We start from the raw sequence: 16,042 nt of genomic DNA on the forward strand, positions 1-16,042 counted from the left end.
TCCAAATACCGACCGTTGGAAAAAAAAATGCATGCATTTGAGATCGATGCTCCGAGTAAGTTGGAGCAAACTTGTGACATTGTTAGGGCAGGGCTTTGAAACGGTCGCTAACACGCCATCACTCCTATATTTTAGACGGAAAATCAAAGAACTATGATAATGATGGTATCTTAAATGCTTTTACCACCACGAAATTGGTTTCTTAGATGGAAAAAAAACTCAATAGAGTTTTGTCAGTCGATTCTTCGGATTTAAGTTCTTTCATAGCCTTTTGGTGAGGCTAAACATACTATTTATCGCTCATCGCACGTGCCGAGACCTCAGCTTCGGCCTTAACGTATATAGGTGCGGTAGAGTAGTCTGCAGATGGTTATTATTTGGTGCCACGAGCATTGCTCATTCACTCTCTTCAATAATAAATGGGAAAATGACGGCCAATGACATGTTTTTGATAATTAATACCCGTTAAGGACATTTTCAGCATTAACAATTGTTCTTAGCATGTCATTGGAGGATATTAATTATCAAAACACGTCCTGGGCCGTCATTTTCCCATAATAAATCTTGAGGGCCTCCTGGTTTAAGCCCTTCTAATAGTCATGAATGATCTTGGATGATTGCAAGGCCGGCCCAACTTTGTAGTCCATAACAAAAGGCCCAAATAAAACTCAAGGCCCAACACAAAAAGAGCGCGCTTCAGGTAAATCAGGAGGGAAATCAAAATTGAAATAAATTGGCCAAACCCTAATCATCATTCTTTCATAGATCTTCTTCACCCTCTATATTCTTCATTCTTTCATTGATTGTACCAATTGTTATCTTCTCTCTCATCATATTCATAATTCTTCTATCATAGATCTTCTTCACCCTCTATATTCTTCATTCTTTCATTGATTGTACCAATTGTTATCTTCTCTCTCATCATATTCATAATTCTTCTTTCATAGATCTTCTTCACCCTCTATATTCTTCATTCTTTCATTGATTGTACCAATTGTTATCTTCTATCTCATCATATTCATAATTCCCGGGCAAATATACGTATATCTGCATAATTGTGCATTGATTTTGATTCTTATTACTATGTACTAATATGAAAAACTCTGATTTGATTCGTAGCAAGCGACATCGATTTGATCATTTTTCCAATTCCGATAGACCTGTATTGCCTCGTAAGAAGCATAAACACGTGCTTCTCAATACTGCATCTGTACATATAAAACCGCTTGGATTGCCTCTGGTTTCAACCTGCTCCAATTCTTCATCGGAATCGATCTGCCTCGGGCCATACAAACCCTACACCATCGGCCGGTCGCGCAAGCACTGCGATTCGGTATTCGAAGACCGTAGAGTGAGTAAGAAGCACTGCCAGATTTTATTTGATGCTCTGAATAGAAAGATACGTATATGTGATAGTGTGTTTTGGTTTGGTTCATGTGGTGGGGGTTCTACTAGGGTTAGGGTTTCTGTGAATGGGGTGTTTGTTAACGGGGTTAGAATAGGCCGGGGGGAAGTTGCCGAGTTGGGTGCAGGCGATGAGGTTTCGCTTGTTTGTGGAAAGGATAGGGGTTGTGGATTTGGGGTTCGAATTGGGTTTGTTGTGCAAAGAATTGTTTTCGTGGAGGAGGTTTTCGACCGGAGTTTGTCTTGTTTGTACCCTAGACAGTGTGGTGGAGTAACTGGGAGAGTCAACTTGCTTTTAACTCAGTGCAGACAGATAATGCATAGCAATGACCCCATATGGTGCATTCAGAAAAGCAATAGTATTTTGGCTAGACTGGATGGTGTTTTGGCATTTTTGATGCCAAGCAAAGATATTGAGTGTCAAGTGGGAGGTGTGCCGGAGCTGAGAGGTGGTGCTCTAGCTGAACAACCAGCTGGTGAGGGCTTGCGTGATGACCGGAGAGTGGAAATTGTAAATGGAAATAAGGTCCAGGTGAATTCAATTACTTGTCACAGAGAGACAATCGTGGTTTCTGAGGTGAACCCTTCCTCTGAGAGTTACAATGGCAATGGTAACCATTTACAACAAGCGGAAGATGTCGAGGCTTTTATAGGAAATGGTGTTACCAACAGTAAACCTAAGATGTCAGTTTTGGATCCAGTGGTGAAAGAGAATACTCAGTTTCATGGGGGTTCGCAGGGTGAGAACCGAAGGGCTTCAATTTCACCACCTGGGAATAGGTTTTATCTGAATCGCCTTCAGTCTATTGGTCATGATTCTTTGGGCGATCATGCTGTTGTTTCCTTGCCAGAGCTTCTTTATCCCGTTGAAAGCCTTCTACGGATATTTGTTGCAACTTTTACAGTCGATATCTTGTGGTAAATTTACTGTCTTCGATTGCTGTTTCCATTTCTTTCTTCGTTTAATTCCCTAGTTCAAAGAACAAACTTAAATATTTCTGATTAGATTTCCGTCGCGCCAATTGACTGTAGAATGTTATGCCAAAAGATCAGAAAATTGCTTTGTTTTTCATGATGGTATGCACAGATTTGAGCTAATTGATGTTTATGGCCACAAACATATACACAGACAAATAAACAACACATATTTGTCTTTCAAATCTTAAGGGTTTTGACATGGTAGGTTTTTATCATGTTGTGAGATTCCAGTCCACCTGCCAGTGACAATTGCATGCCACAACCGTGAGAGGTGTTGGAGTTCAAGCCCCGATCAAAGAACCTCTGTGCCTTTGTCAGATTTTCCAAACTTAGCCGTCGTGTAAGTTACTTTGCATGTTCTGCTATATGCTACTTATCAAAAGGAGCAAAAGGTTTTCACTTTTGTGAAAACAAACATGCTGAAGTTGTTGAAGCATGTGAACTTCTGAGAGTTCCGTAATATAGCCTAACTATGATATGTAGGTATCCTCAATTTCCTGAGGTTGTAGCCTTTGGTAAAGACCGCAGGAAATCGGGCATCGCTTGCCATCATCCAAAATTGCTTGTGTTACAAAGAGAGGATAGCATCCGTGTTGTCATTACTTCTGCAAATTTGGGGGCAAAACAGGTAATATTTACTGTTCTTCGCATTTGTTATGTTTTAATTAGCGAAATCGTGGTGAAGGACCTGTTCTATCTCTATCAATTATCTTTTCTATTATGTTCCCGCAGTTTGGATGGTTGAGTGGAAATCAGATTGCTTGGGTCTTACATGAAATAATTTTGGATCATAGGGCATGTGTTGAGTTTTGTGCCCTTAGTCCTGTGAAAGGCCTTTCTCACATAAATAGCATTATCCTGCTGATTGTATATTTTGTTATTTTATAGATTAGATTGTTCTGCAGCCACGCACCCACATTTATAGTGACCGTCCTCCATGAAGCATCTCTCATATTGTATTGTGGATTCTGCAGTGGAACAGTGTAACAAATACAGTTTGGTGGCAAGATTTCCCTCGTTCTAGCAGACATGATAATTTATCTCTTTTTACGCAATTCCCTGACGGGGACATAAATCAAGGCTCAAATTCTGATTTTGCTGCTCAGCTGGCTGGATTTATGGCATCTCTCCTTGCTGATGTACCAACTCAGGCCCACTGGATCCTAGAATTGACTAAATATGACTTTAAGGGGGCAGTTGGCCATCTGGTTGCTTCAGTACCAGGAATTCATTCTCTCAGAGCACCTTCTATCTTGAAATCCATGTACTTCTTACCTGTGAGTACTGCATTCATTATTTTTGTGGTGTGTGATTCTAGCTTGAAGTGGAGAGCTCCTAGGAGGTCATTATTAAATCTTATTTTGTTTTATAGATAATGGATGTTTCACTATCCCCTTAATCAAAGTTAGATGTCATTGTGTTGAAGTATGACGTCAAGCATGACTAACTCAGCGTTTTAATGGTGGCATGTTCTGGTCCATGAGGATTCTGATTTCGAAACTTTGAAAGCCAGCTAAAGTTTTGAGCCTTTGGCCCTTTACCCTTGAGAGAAAATACGGAGTCATATGTACCCTTTATTAGCTAGAATGTTTGGCAGGATTTCATCTGGTCCATCTGGTCAAGGCTTTAATCCAGCTACTTGATCCAGATTTTTGTTGCAGATATGTCCATAGGGCTTCGTAATGTTGTCGTTCTTTATCTTGGTTATTCGTTAGGTTGGCGATTTCCAGCCTCTGGTTCATTCCCTGTTTCAGCCATGGGGACCCTGCATGTACTTTCTCCTTTCTAATTTCCACACACACTTCTACAAAACAATAATTGGGAAGAGTCAATTATTTTGGTGCTTTTTTTGCTAGAATTTGTTGCTTGATGAGGTAACGTATTGATCTGCATCTGTTACTTCCCTGGCAGGGTAACACATGTGCATCACGGTCAGAAGGTGCGAAGGTGCTAGGGTCTGTTGAAACTTCTGTAGTTGGTTTGAGCCATCTTTTTCGCACTTCAGCTGATTCAAATGGGGCACAGATAAAGAAACTCGCTTCTTTCATAGCGAAATGTCATGAGAATGCAAATGGGATGTTGGAGATTTTATTAAGAAGAAACAGAAATATACCAGCTGATGCAAATGCTGTGAGCATTCTTGTTCCTAATCCAGAAGACTTCTCTCAGGGAGGTACATGTCTCTGCCTAACATGTGCTTGCCCAAATCTTAAATGTGCTATTTCGTTTGAATTTGTTTATATTTTCGAGTATTGGTGATCACATTTGTGTTCAGAAAACTGAAGAAAGTTTTAAATCATATTGAGGGAAACTCACTGTGCATCTATTTGGAGGGCAAATCATGCCATGTACAATGTAGCTTTAGCACTACTTGCAGTGATGATTGAGTCCTAAAGATTTATTTTATTTGATAGATGACGTATAAATGTGCTATGTAACAAATTAGATTATTCAGCCTAAATATGGATTGTTTGTCACTTTGTCCTGCCAAAGAACAAGAAGTTGTGCCCCAACTGAAAGCATGCATGGGTGCAGGAAGCATTCAACTTGACAATTGTTCTGCACAATTAGTTTGTGGTTGTATTGATAGTTATACGTACACGAGTGGATGGTAGTATCTGCATTATTTGTTGGGCTAGCAGTTGAGTAATTGAGTACTATAATGGCACATTTGTTTAGATTGTGAAGGGGACTAGTACAAGTTGGAGAAATAAGGACTTGAATCATTATGAAATCATGACAACTATTTGATAATGTTTGCACTATTGTTAATTCATATTCATGGCAAATCAGAACTGAGCAGAAGCTGTGAAAGTTTTAATTTTTTGCTATACCTCTGCATCCGAAGAAGGATTGTGGCAAATATGGCAGTCAAATATATGCTTGTCACCAAAATCATTTTTTATTTGATTTCAATTGAAGTCTCGAGGAAGATGGCCCTTTTTTTTTCCAGTTTGATGATAGCTTGAGAAGTGCAGAATTTGATTGTATTAGGCTTTTTATTTTGAAGTGGATTTTTAGTTATGTTTGTCAAGTGATGATGTCAGGAGTACAAGTTTCTTGAGCAGAACACTAACATAATATAGTGTTAGTACATAAAGATGAATAGGCTTCATGTTTGAAATCTATGAAATGCTTGCCGTTAGCTTCGCTTGCCTTCCAGAAGTTTTCTTTGGACCCAAAATCAATTGCTTGAGTGCAAGTCCTTATACGAGGCACATCAAAGTGCTTCTATGTTTCATTTCTTTGTAATTCTTATACTATTGTGCATGTACTGGAGGCATGCAGATGTTTTCCTCATTACGCATTGGTTACTATGCCATTGTTCCTAGATTTTAATTGTTTTCTTCACTTCTTGCACTAGATTGTCTGCAACTTGGATTTCTGCCAAGAAATGTTGCAAAGTGGGTTGCTCCTTTGTCAGATATAGGCCTGTTCAGGTTTTCTGGATGTGTCTATCCAAAAGAAGTCCTTGCTACTGCATTAGATGGAAGCACCAGCAAAGTACAAATGATATTGTATGTGTCGCAGGTATGATGTTTAAGCCATTCACTGGATCGTTTTTCTGTCGTGTTGAGTTTGCAGGGTATTTACTGATGGATGTAGGTTTGATGCCAAGTTTTAGTGTGGTCATCTGTCAAGCTGGTGTTGTCTTTTGCAGGGACCTGCCTTTTCAGACATGTCAGAGATAGTGCAGTCTGAACAAGTTTCTGCCATATGCTCATTAGTTGCATCAATACAAAGGTCCTCAGGCATCTGGCGACTTCAAGAGGTAATGGTAATGAGAAGTTTGTGTAATTATAGGTTTTTTCCGTTGTATATGGCGTTTTGTATTGTTCTTGGGCCATGGGCCACGGGCCACCTATGTAGTTTTGGAGGTGTCCCTGAATGCAGATGGGAAAAGGTGGGTACTGGGTACTCTTTAGATCCTAATGAGAAATCTGCTCGTCTCGATCTCTCTTCCATTGTCCCTTGCGTTACTAATGAGAAACCTTTTTTCGCATTCATCCACACTTTGTTCACCCATAATTTTGTTGGTGGAGCCCGTGGAGTTGTTGGAGTTGGGATATATTACTTACTTTACTTCATCAGTAGTTGGAAATTTTGGATTTGTGGATTGCATATTTAGATAAGTACATTATGCAAACTGTTTTAGCTTTCAAAAATTGTTAATATGGATCCGGATTAGTTTGTCAAAAATGTGGTACAAGATATTGTGTCTGTCTCGTCTAGGCACTAAGTCATCCCTTTCTTTCTTTCCCTTCTTTGGCAAAATGACACTTAAGTTTATCTTGCTTCAGTGTATTTTTTCCTATTAGGAATGTTCAGTATGGGTCAAGGATTAGCAGAAGTTCACACCGATCTTTTTTGAAGCTTTAATAAATTCCCTGATCGTTTAAAAAGTATTTGAAGCTACCCATGCTCCTTTCAAATTCAGTATATATTTGTTCCTGTTTCCAAACAGCCATCTCATCCTTTGTTGCCTTTAATCTGACACAGTTTTCGTTGTACTTGTTTTTGTTTTGTCCCAGGTTTTGAGTCATTACAAATGGCCAGAACATCTGGAAACTGATTTTCTGTTCTGTGAGTATTTTCTTACTTCATCAAAAGTTTGAAAGAGAGTTATCTTTGGACTTAGTTATCTGTTTTATTGTCAAGGTGCATCCTCAATTGGGTCAGTCAATCCACAGTTTTTGGCTGCATTTTCAGCAGCGGCTGGAAAGACAGCGGCGCAGTTCCCTGAGTCTGAGGAGTCCGATCCAGATGTAAGAAACTTATTCAGATTTTGTGTAGCATGATAAAAAGGTGAAATACTTCCCAAGTTATTCAGATTTGCATTCAGTAATTTATTGTTGGTCTTTACAGTGGGGCTGCTGGAGTGCAAGTCAAGAGTTAAAAAATCCATCCATTAGAATCATCTTTCCCACAATTGAAAGAGTGAAAAATGCAAGTTGTGGAATCTTAGCATCAAAATACCTTCTGTGCTTCTCGCAGGTATCCTTACTTTTTAGATGAAACCTCAAATTTGTATCCTTTTGCAGTTGACTTCTTGGATACTCAGTCATTAATAATGATTTTCAACCGTCGCACCAATAAGGTCGTAGTGAATATAGAGAAGTGTGCTTTGCAGTTGTAATTTCTCCTTTATTATGGTAGCAAAGACAAGCTTGTTACTTTTTACTCCGTATTTAATAATAACTTTTTCTGTGGACAAGTTGTAATTTGCCTAATCCTATTCTTTTACAGAAAACATGGCAAAGGTTAAGAAACATTGACATTCTTCGTGATGCAATTCCATATCCCAGTGATAGAGTTAATCATCCAATGCATGTCAAGGTAAATAAATATGTATGCATCTCTGATTGTCTAATTTTAGACCCTTATAAGATTGCTTTGTATTCAAATTGAGTTTGTTTATAATAGATCTACAATTTGTGCTAATTAAGGTCATGCTTTGGGGTTTCATGTGCGCATGAATGATTTCAATCACAAAGATTGGGACGTCATGGTTTGACTTCCTCCAGTATTGAACTTTTTAGGGTGCTAGGTTTCAATATTACGTAACTTTTAGGGTCACTTCTTGGGTTATTGCTTGTTTGAGAAATATAATAGAGGAGAGAATGATTGGTGAAAGCAGGTGGCCCGAAGATGCTTCCAGTCTAAGAAGGATTCGTCATCCTTTGGATGGGTGTATAGTGGGTCACATAACCTCAGCGCAGCTGCTTGGGGACGTCCAATTTACAAGTCAATTGAGATTAATGCCGTTGGAGCTGTGAAGTCAAATTCTGTACTGGGTTCGAGACTTCACATTTGTAACTACGAGCTTGGTATCATTTTCATTGTTCCGCCACCAGATTCAACAGCTAGTTCCAAACATAAGACTGCAAATTTGGATGATATTGTACTGCCATTTGTTGTGCCCGCCCCGAAATATAAATCCAGTGACACACCGGCAACGGCACAGGCCATGAGAGAAGCACTGGTGGATAGAGGGAGACAGATGTTTATGGAATCAGCTGCAGCTGGAGAAGTGATGGACGAAGAGGTCCCGGATGATGAAGATGATGATATAGTGGTGGCATCGGATTTCTTTACAGAGGAGAAGGAAGATGAGAAAGCTTATGCTGAGAAACTCTGGAGCCAAAGTTGATTCATCGGAGAGCTGTTGAGTTACAACTTATCAAGAAGTTACTTTAAGATTGAATGCGTGGATTATGGATTAAAATGGTTTGTTGATCAGGAAACTGAGAAATCATTTGATGAAGTTCATCTACGCCTCAATTTAGGGTTTGTAGATTCAAGATGTTATTCTTTGGGTATTGGAAGGGATGCTCTACTTGAGAAGAATTCTTTCGTTCATTTGTTTCTATTGGGTTTTCGGTAGAATTCCGGTCTTAAGATGGGGCACAGTACTGTGTATTTGCTCATTTCCGGTCTTAAGATGGGGCACAATACTTCGTATTTGCTCACAGCAACTCCCGCTTCTAAAACGAAAAGGTATATAAAAAATATGGTTGCAAGGTGTATGTAACTTTCCAACATTTTCAACTGGAGTAGTAAAACTTGTTATTAGTATTGTCTTCTCTACTTTTTATAGTACCTAAAATGATTGTAATATGAAAGGAAAGATGAAGAAAGGCAACGGATATTGGTAAAAGTCTGGTAAAAGTCGTTGTGTTTGGTTGGTAGCATAGTTTAGTTTAGTTTTGGTAGTGGATGGAGAAAGAAATAAGGTAATGATTGGAGATAGGGGTAATGATTGAAGAAAGATAAAGAGAGAAATGAAATTAATAATTAGAGATATAGAGTAATGATTGAAGAAATATATAAAATAATGATTGGAAACAAAACTAAAACTAAAACTAAAACTAAATTGACAACCGAACAAAGCCAGTCTACGATCCCAAGATTCCTTTGAATTTTCAAACACGTGGAATCTTGTTTTGCCCGAACAATCAGTGGCATGAAAAAAGGATCGGCCATCAAGATCACCCCACCGGACGAGTAAATTTTGATTACAATGGTGATATCACGTCATTGTGCTGACGTAGTATTGCAATCCAATAACAGAACATCACGTGTTCGTGTTGACTCTATTATGCATATATGGTGGATAGTTACATAGATCCCACTAATTACCACATCACCGTTATGTGGATCCGAATTCATACATGGTGGAAAATAATTAGTTCGTTGCACCACATCAACAGAATGACGTGGTATCACTGTTGTATTTAAAAAATCCGGACCAAGACAAATGCATTTGTTCCGTTTGCGTCTTGGTCTCTCTGCTACAACTGTTCAGGAGAGAGAGAGAGAGAGAGAGATTGCGTATGTTCCTTAGCAGACAGCATGTGTTCCTCACTTTCTGCAAAACTTTTGGAATTTACATAGAAGAAAACAAAAATGGTAGCTGAAAATGTTTGAATCCAGTTTTGGACAGCGTAACTGTTTGACAATTCGACACATTAACATTTCTTACACCAAACAAACAAAAAACGTTGCCTTGCCGTCCTCCCCTCTCTCTCTCTTTCTTTCTCTCTCTCTCTCTCTCACACACACACACACACATTCATATCTATATAATATATATATATATATATATATATATATATATATCAAAATATGTATAGCTATTTGTAGATACGCCCTCTTCTTCTTCTTCTTCCTCCTCTTCTTCTTCTTCATTTATCTTGGTTTTTATGGAAGCATCATCATCATGTTCCACACCCCTCTCAGTTCACACACTCCCTCAGCCCCGTCACCGCCGTATCTCCGCCCAAAAATTCCACTCTGTACAGCCAAACAACCCTTTTCCTCTCACTACCACCACCACCGCAAGACGTTGCAGCATTAATTCTTCATCTTACTTAGCCACCTCAATATCACCCAACACTCCCTTTCCTACCCTTTCTCTCTCCTCCTCTAGAAAGCGATCTCGCCAGACTATTTCCGCAGCGTTCGAGCGGTTCACCGAGAGGGCAATTAAGGTGGTAACGTTGTCCCAAAGAGAGGCCAAAGCTTTGGGGAATGATACGGTGTCAACGCAGCACCTTTTGCTCGGTTTGATCGCCGAAAGCCGTGATGATGATGGGTTTCTTGGGACTGGGATTACCGTCGACGTAGCTCGTGAGGCCGTTACTGGTATTTGGCACAGCGATGGAACTGGTGATCGGAATTCGGCTACTTCTGCTGCTACTGATGTGGCGTTTGATGCCAGCACGAAGCGGGTTTTTGAAGCCGCCGTGGAGTATTCCCGTGGCATGGGCCATAGTTTCATTGCTCCCGAGCACGTTGCCGTTGGACTCTTCACCGTTGACGATGGCGGTGCTGGCCGCGTCCTCGAGAGGTACACTTGTTCGTTTTTTGTGTTTTCTATAACCCAAGATGTCCTGGCCAACTTATTTGCACCTTGACTGATCTCATTAATTCCGTCGTACACTAATGTGTTTTCAGATTGGGGGCAGACCCAGATCACCTAGCAGCCGTAGCAGTCTTGAGACTTCAAGGAGAGCTTGCCAAAGATGGTAGAGAACCAATGGCTGCACCTAAAAAGTCGCATGACAAATTGCTTTCTGCAAAAGCCAATAGTAAAAAATCCTCACAGAGTATAAATGGTAAAGGTTATAATTTCTCATCTAAGATTTTTTTTTCTTTGATTTGATTGTGCGAGTTGAAGCATAGAGGTAGAATGCTTCTGAGTTTATTACTGCTTGTGTCAGATAAAAGCGCATTGGCCAAATTCTGTGTGGATCTTACTGCTCGTGCTGGTGATGGACTCATTGATCCTGTAATTGGTCGGGACACAGAAGTCCGGAGAATCATTCAGATACTCTGCCGAAGGACCAAAAATAATCCAATTCTTCTTGGGGATACTGGAGTTGGGAAAACAGCCATTGCTGAGGGGTTGGCGATTAGTATTGCTCATGGAGAAGTTCCTATTCTATTGTTGGTGTGCTTCTCCTTTTCATATGGTTTACATCAGTTTTGAACATTTTATTCTTGAGTTATTTCAGATACATGTACTTATTTGTCTTAGGACCATTCTGTACGACCTTTTGATTAGATTTGTTGTTTTATACACAGACAAAGCGCATCGTGTCCTTAGATATTGGTCTATTAATCGCAGGCGCGAAGGAGAGGGGAGAGTTAGAGGGACGTGTTACTGAATTAATTAAGGATGTGAAGAAGTCAGGTGAACACCTTTTCTTTGGGAGTTACGTCCAGGATCCGAAATTAGTACATTCAAGCTCAGCATGATTTGTTGAATTTGCAGGCAATGTCATTCTTTTTATCGATGAAGTACACACCGTAGTCGGTTCAGGCACTGTTGGACGAGGAAACAAGGGGTCAGGTCTTGACATTGCAAATCTACTGAAGCCACCTCTTGGGAGGGGTGAAGTGCAGGTGATGGTCTCTTTTATATTCACGTTTCACTCTTATGCGACTGCTTATGAAGGAATATGATACATAAGATATGCACTCATATGCTAAGTGGGTCGTTTTCCAGTCTCTCAATCTTGATGTCAGGGGATCAATGACCCTTGCTGTATTGCTGACCTAATTTTAGCTTAATTTTGGTCCATGACTATTCTGTTAGCAATTGTGTAACATGATCGGCATTTGGTTGCTTGGTAGATTATTTTGCTGGGGTCTTGGATAGGGGTGTTGATAATCACTTGATATGTCCATACATTATGATTAACAATTCAAGATGGGGGATACTCGAATCTATATCCGTGTTCTGAGCACCGTTTACACTTTGGTTTTTCTACCTCAGATAGTTTTGCGAAGATTTAGATTGAGTTTGATGAAAATAGTGGGTTTCCCCAAGTTCTTTAATGTTCGTAGTAGGTCTTGTCTGCTATTTAAATGCACTAAAATTTCACTCTTTGCAGTGTATTGCATCAACAACTATGGATGAGTACAGGACCCATTTTGAAAAGGATAAAGCATTAGCACGAAGATTCCAACCTGTTTTGATTAATGAACCAAGTCAGGTATACGTAGTTTATAGATATCTTCACAATTCATATTTATGAAGTGTCTTGCATTACCACTTATTCGATTAACATTCTTTAAAAACTTACAGGAGGATGCATTTAGGATACTGTTGGGTTTGCGTGAAAAGTACGAGTCCCACCACAAATGCAAGTACACATTAGAGGCTTTGAAAGCTGCTGTGCATCTGTCAGCAATGTATATTCCTGATAGGCATCTTCCTGACAAGGCTATTGATCTCCTCGACGAAGCGGGAAGCAAAGCTCGTATGGAATCTTTTAGAAAGAAGAGGGAAGGGCAAACTTCCATACTTTCAAACTCACCTGATGTATACTGGCAAGAGATTAGAGCTGTTCAGGTCATGCATGAAGTGGTAAACATTTAGTCTTAGTGGTGGAGTTGGCAAGATTTCGTATGTGCTTATAATAGCATGAACTATTTCAGATTTTCTCATGGTACATACTTTGGAGTTCTGCGTGAGCAGGTTATCAAAAGTAAAAATAATAAAGACAATGATGCTTCTACCATTGAAGGGGATGAAAGAGAACTTCCGGATACGTCTTTTCCTGACACATTTGATGATGATGAGTATGCTTGCCGTCCTTTGAATTTTGAATGGCGAATAGACTCAATAGAGACGCTAACTATGAGATACTTTGGATTGATTTTCAATTTGCACTCTCATGTTGTGTACTTTTCAGGCCTATGGTGGTGGTTGGACCTGGCGAAATAGCAGTAGTTGCTTCAATTTGGTCAGGAATTCCAGTTCAAAAGCTCACTGCTGATGAAAGAATGTTTCTGGTGGGTCTTGATGAGCAGCTTAAGAAACGTGTTCTTGGTCAAGATGAAGCGGTTGCAGCAATTTGTCGGGCCGTTAAGAGATCTCGGGTGGGGCTAAAGAACCCCAAGAGGCCAATTGCTACAATGCTGTTTTGCGGCCCTACTGGGGTCGGTAAAACAGAATTGACGAAAGCTTTGGCAGCTTGCTATTTTGGTTCAGTAAGACTCTCTGCATCCAACATTTTCCCTTCAATTTAACCCAGAACTTGCTATCCACCATAAAAATTGTTCTTGAAGTACTGGACTAGGAGGCCAAGACACTAATCTGAATCCTCTTTGTTCTGGTAGCATGTCAATCTAACCTGATGGCTAAATGAAGTTTTGAATAAGGACGAAGTTTTATGGCATTAATATGCTACCTCTCTGTTTGTATGGCCATTTTGAGAAAATTACAGGATGATCTATGGCTAAATATTCTTGTATTGTCTCTAAATTTCCTGGGAATAGAGTTGAATGACACTAATGGGCCTGAGTTGTTCTTTTTACAGGAGGCTGCCATGGTGAGGCTGGACATGAGTGAATATATGGAGCAGCATACTGTGAGCAAGTTAATAGGCCCGGCCCCTGGTTATTTAGGCTACGGCGAAGGAGGCACTCTTACAGAAGCTATAAGAAAGCGGCCTTTCACAGTGGTTTTGCTTGACGAAATAGAAAAGGCCCATCCCGACATATTTAATATTCTCCTTCAGATATTTGAAGATGGTCACCTCACTGATTCCCAGGTTTGTGCTTGTTACCTACTATGAATATTTGCTGGAAAAAAGGTTGCTCTACGGACCCCGTGTGTTTCGTACAAGATCTGATGTAAAAGAGAGATTTTGCAAAAACCATCTCTTTCTACCTGATTATGCGGTCAATAGAGATCAAAACCCCTGATTCCTAGGGATTGTGTTGCAGGGTCGAAGAGTGTCATTCAAGAATGCATTGGTTGTGATGACTTCTAACGTGGGTTCCACACTAATCGCAGAGGGTAGGCGCAAGTCCATTGGTTTCTCGGTTACAGATGAGGAATCCACTTCAACTTCATATGCTGGATTGAAAGCACTTGTGATGGAAGAACTTAAGGCGTACTTTCGACCAGAGTTGCTGAACAGGATAGATGAAGTGGTTGTCTTCCGTGCCTTGGAGAAGACTCAGGTTAACATCATAATGGTTTTTTCCAGTCTTGTTTCCTCCCTTCTTGATAGTTTTTAGGTTTTAAGCTAGTCCACTCACATCTCAGGACCAAAATTTCTGGTAATAGATTTTCTCAACTAAGAAGATTACTCTCTAGTTGGGAGTAGAAACCGGAATACTAGTGAAACTAGTAATAACTTGTAGTTTGTTTGAACCAATATGATTTCACCGAGGAGCGAAGCCATGAACTTGTTTAAATCAAACTGAAATTGTTCTGCAATTCTTTGCCTATATGCCGCTGAAACGATGACGTTGGTTTTTGTTCATTTCAGATGCTGGAAATATTAAACCTGATGCTGGTAGAGGTGAGAGGAAGGCTTGTAACTCAGGGAATCGGTCTGGAGGTGTCCGAAGCAGTGATGGACTTCATTTGCAAACAAGGTTTCGACAGAAGTTACGGGGCTCGGCCTCTTAGGAGAGCAGTTACCCTCCTGATTGAAGATCATCTGAGTGAAGCAATTCTTTCTGGCGATTTGAGGCCTGGTGACACCGCCGTCATTGATTTAGATGATTCAGGAAACCCAGTTGTCAGTAATCGGTCAACTCAGAAAATTTACTTGGCTGATACAACATCCTTGTTATAGGTAATCAATATTATAATTCTTGACAGTAATTTCATCCTGTATACGAAAGTTTCTTTATAGTGTAGGGATTACACACATTCATTATAAAAACGAGGATGGAAATAACACAGTTCAGAAATAATTTTGGTTCAATAAAAAGCGAAAAGGGTATTCGTTTTCATTGGCAATTCCTTTAGGACAGGAATCCACGTGAAGAGAAAAGGCAAGATTTGTACTACAGGAAGGTAACCCCAAGAACAGTTGCCATTAGAACCCAATCCATCATATACAACCTGAGGACAGGAAATTTGGAGGTGAATATGATCCTACCAAAACAAAAAATAACGGAGAAATTCATCCCATTTCCCTCGGATAGAATTTTACTATCTGGTGTCTGGTGACTTGAAGCATCCAAACCCAATGCCCACCGAAAGGGCAGAGGAATCACAACAATATATGTATTGCAAAATTCAAGCTTAGGAACCTATACATGGATAGTTCGTCACAAAGTCACAAAACAAACTGAGGCTTGGCTAATTTTCTTCAGTTCAAAAAAAAATAAAAATAAAGAAAAGAGCCTTGAAGTCAAATGGACCTTATGTTTCACTTTCTTGAAGTCTAGCATGCGCAAAGATTGTAGTTCATCGATCACATGCTGTAGTCTGGCTTCTTTGTAAGGTTACTATCAAGCAGACAAATAGCATCTCCATGTTCAAATTAGGATTGTTTACCGGTCAGAGACGAGCCTCAAATGACCAAACCAGAAGTCGCTCTTGAGATCGAGTCCAGGTGGGTTGATGGAGGAGCTGCTCTTGTTGTGTAGCTCATCTCAATTGGAACAAAATAAACAATTTCTGAAAACCTCAGTTTCTATGTGAGTGACCAAAAAATTTGGCAGATAAAAGATCCAAGTCCATAGCCCATGGATATCCCTGAGACAATTTTCCAACTCTTTCCGGCTTTACTAAGAGAAAACACACTTAACAACAGCATCTCCGACTGTCCCAAGCAACACTTACCGCAAAGGCGCAAAATCAATCAGCACTGCTGCCAATAGCAATCTCCTGATATTTGATAAT

The 16,042-nt window shown here is 39.9% G+C and overlaps 2 protein-coding genes across 11 annotated transcripts in view; both read left to right on the forward strand.

The window, feature by feature from the left end:
• The first annotated feature begins 740 nt into the window (after positions 1 to 740).
• Positions 741 to 16,042, forward strand: part of LOC131335283 (ABC transporter I family member 17) — an 81,784-nt gene continuing 66,482 nt past the window's right edge. The window contains exons 1-12 of one of the 7 annotated variants that reach the window (XM_058370573.1): positions 741 to 2,322; positions 2,588 to 2,722; positions 2,866 to 3,010; positions 3,357 to 3,659; positions 4,294 to 4,555; positions 5,747 to 5,913; positions 6,044 to 6,154; positions 6,915 to 6,966; positions 7,042 to 7,148; positions 7,249 to 7,377; positions 7,630 to 7,719; positions 8,021 to 9,016. In XM_058370573.1, the coding sequence (XP_058226556.1) occupies positions 1,094 to 2,322; positions 2,588 to 2,722; positions 2,866 to 3,010; positions 3,357 to 3,659; positions 4,294 to 4,555; positions 5,747 to 5,913; positions 6,044 to 6,154; positions 6,915 to 6,966; positions 7,042 to 7,148; positions 7,249 to 7,377; positions 7,630 to 7,719; positions 8,021 to 8,533 (3,243 nt within the window). In that variant the 5' untranslated portion in view covers positions 741 to 1,093 and the 3' untranslated portion in view covers positions 8,534 to 9,016. Of the gene's footprint in view, positions 2,323 to 2,587; positions 2,723 to 2,865; positions 3,011 to 3,356; positions 3,660 to 3,745; positions 4,154 to 4,293; positions 4,556 to 5,746; positions 5,914 to 6,043; positions 6,155 to 6,914; positions 6,967 to 7,041; positions 7,149 to 7,248; positions 7,378 to 7,629; positions 7,720 to 8,020; positions 9,017 to 16,042 lie in introns of those variants that run through there. The other 6 variants (XM_058370574.1, XM_058370576.1, XM_058370577.1 and 3 more) reach the window with 6 other exon arrangements.
• Positions 10,004 to 15,144, forward strand: LOC131335284 (chaperone protein ClpD, chloroplastic-like). Of its 4 annotated transcripts, none has more exons than XM_058370583.1 (12): positions 10,004 to 10,732; positions 10,840 to 11,000; positions 11,106 to 11,335; positions 11,470 to 11,578; positions 11,660 to 11,790; positions 12,282 to 12,383; positions 12,476 to 12,757; positions 12,869 to 12,972; positions 13,086 to 13,383; positions 13,713 to 13,946; positions 14,122 to 14,361; positions 14,673 to 15,144. In XM_058370583.1, exons 1-12 carry the CDS (start codon positions 10,086 to 10,088, stop codon positions 14,982 to 14,984), a joined length of 2,850 nt encoding a protein of 949 aa, XP_058226566.1. In that variant the 5' UTR covers positions 10,004 to 10,085; the 3' UTR covers positions 14,985 to 15,144. The 4 variants fall into 4 exon arrangements, with proteins under 4 accessions (XP_058226566.1, XP_058226567.1, XP_058226564.1 ...); XM_058370581.1 differs by having other exon boundaries at positions 10,037 to 10,732; positions 10,840 to 11,006; XM_058370582.1 differs by having other exon boundaries at positions 10,037 to 10,732; positions 10,840 to 11,006; positions 12,869 to 12,969.

Source organism: Rhododendron vialii, chromosome 8a (assembly GCF_030253575.1).
Source record: "Rhododendron vialii isolate Sample 1 chromosome 8a, ASM3025357v1".
Classification (NCBI taxonomy): Eukaryota; Viridiplantae; Streptophyta; class Magnoliopsida; order Ericales; family Ericaceae; genus Rhododendron; species Rhododendron vialii.

Coding starts and splice junctions, on each gene's coding strand:
- LOC131335284 (XM_058370581.1), top strand. CDS start 10,086: ATGGAAGCATCATCATCATGTTCCACACCCCTCTCAGTTCACACACTC. Junction 11,579..11,659: donor TAAGGATGTGAAGAAGTCAG/GTGAACACCTTT, acceptor TTGAATTTGCAG/GCAATGTCATTCTTTTTATC. Junction 13,947..14,121: donor GTCACCTCACTGATTCCCAG/GTTTGTGCTTGT, acceptor ATTGTGTTGCAG/GGTCGAAGAGTGTCATTCAA.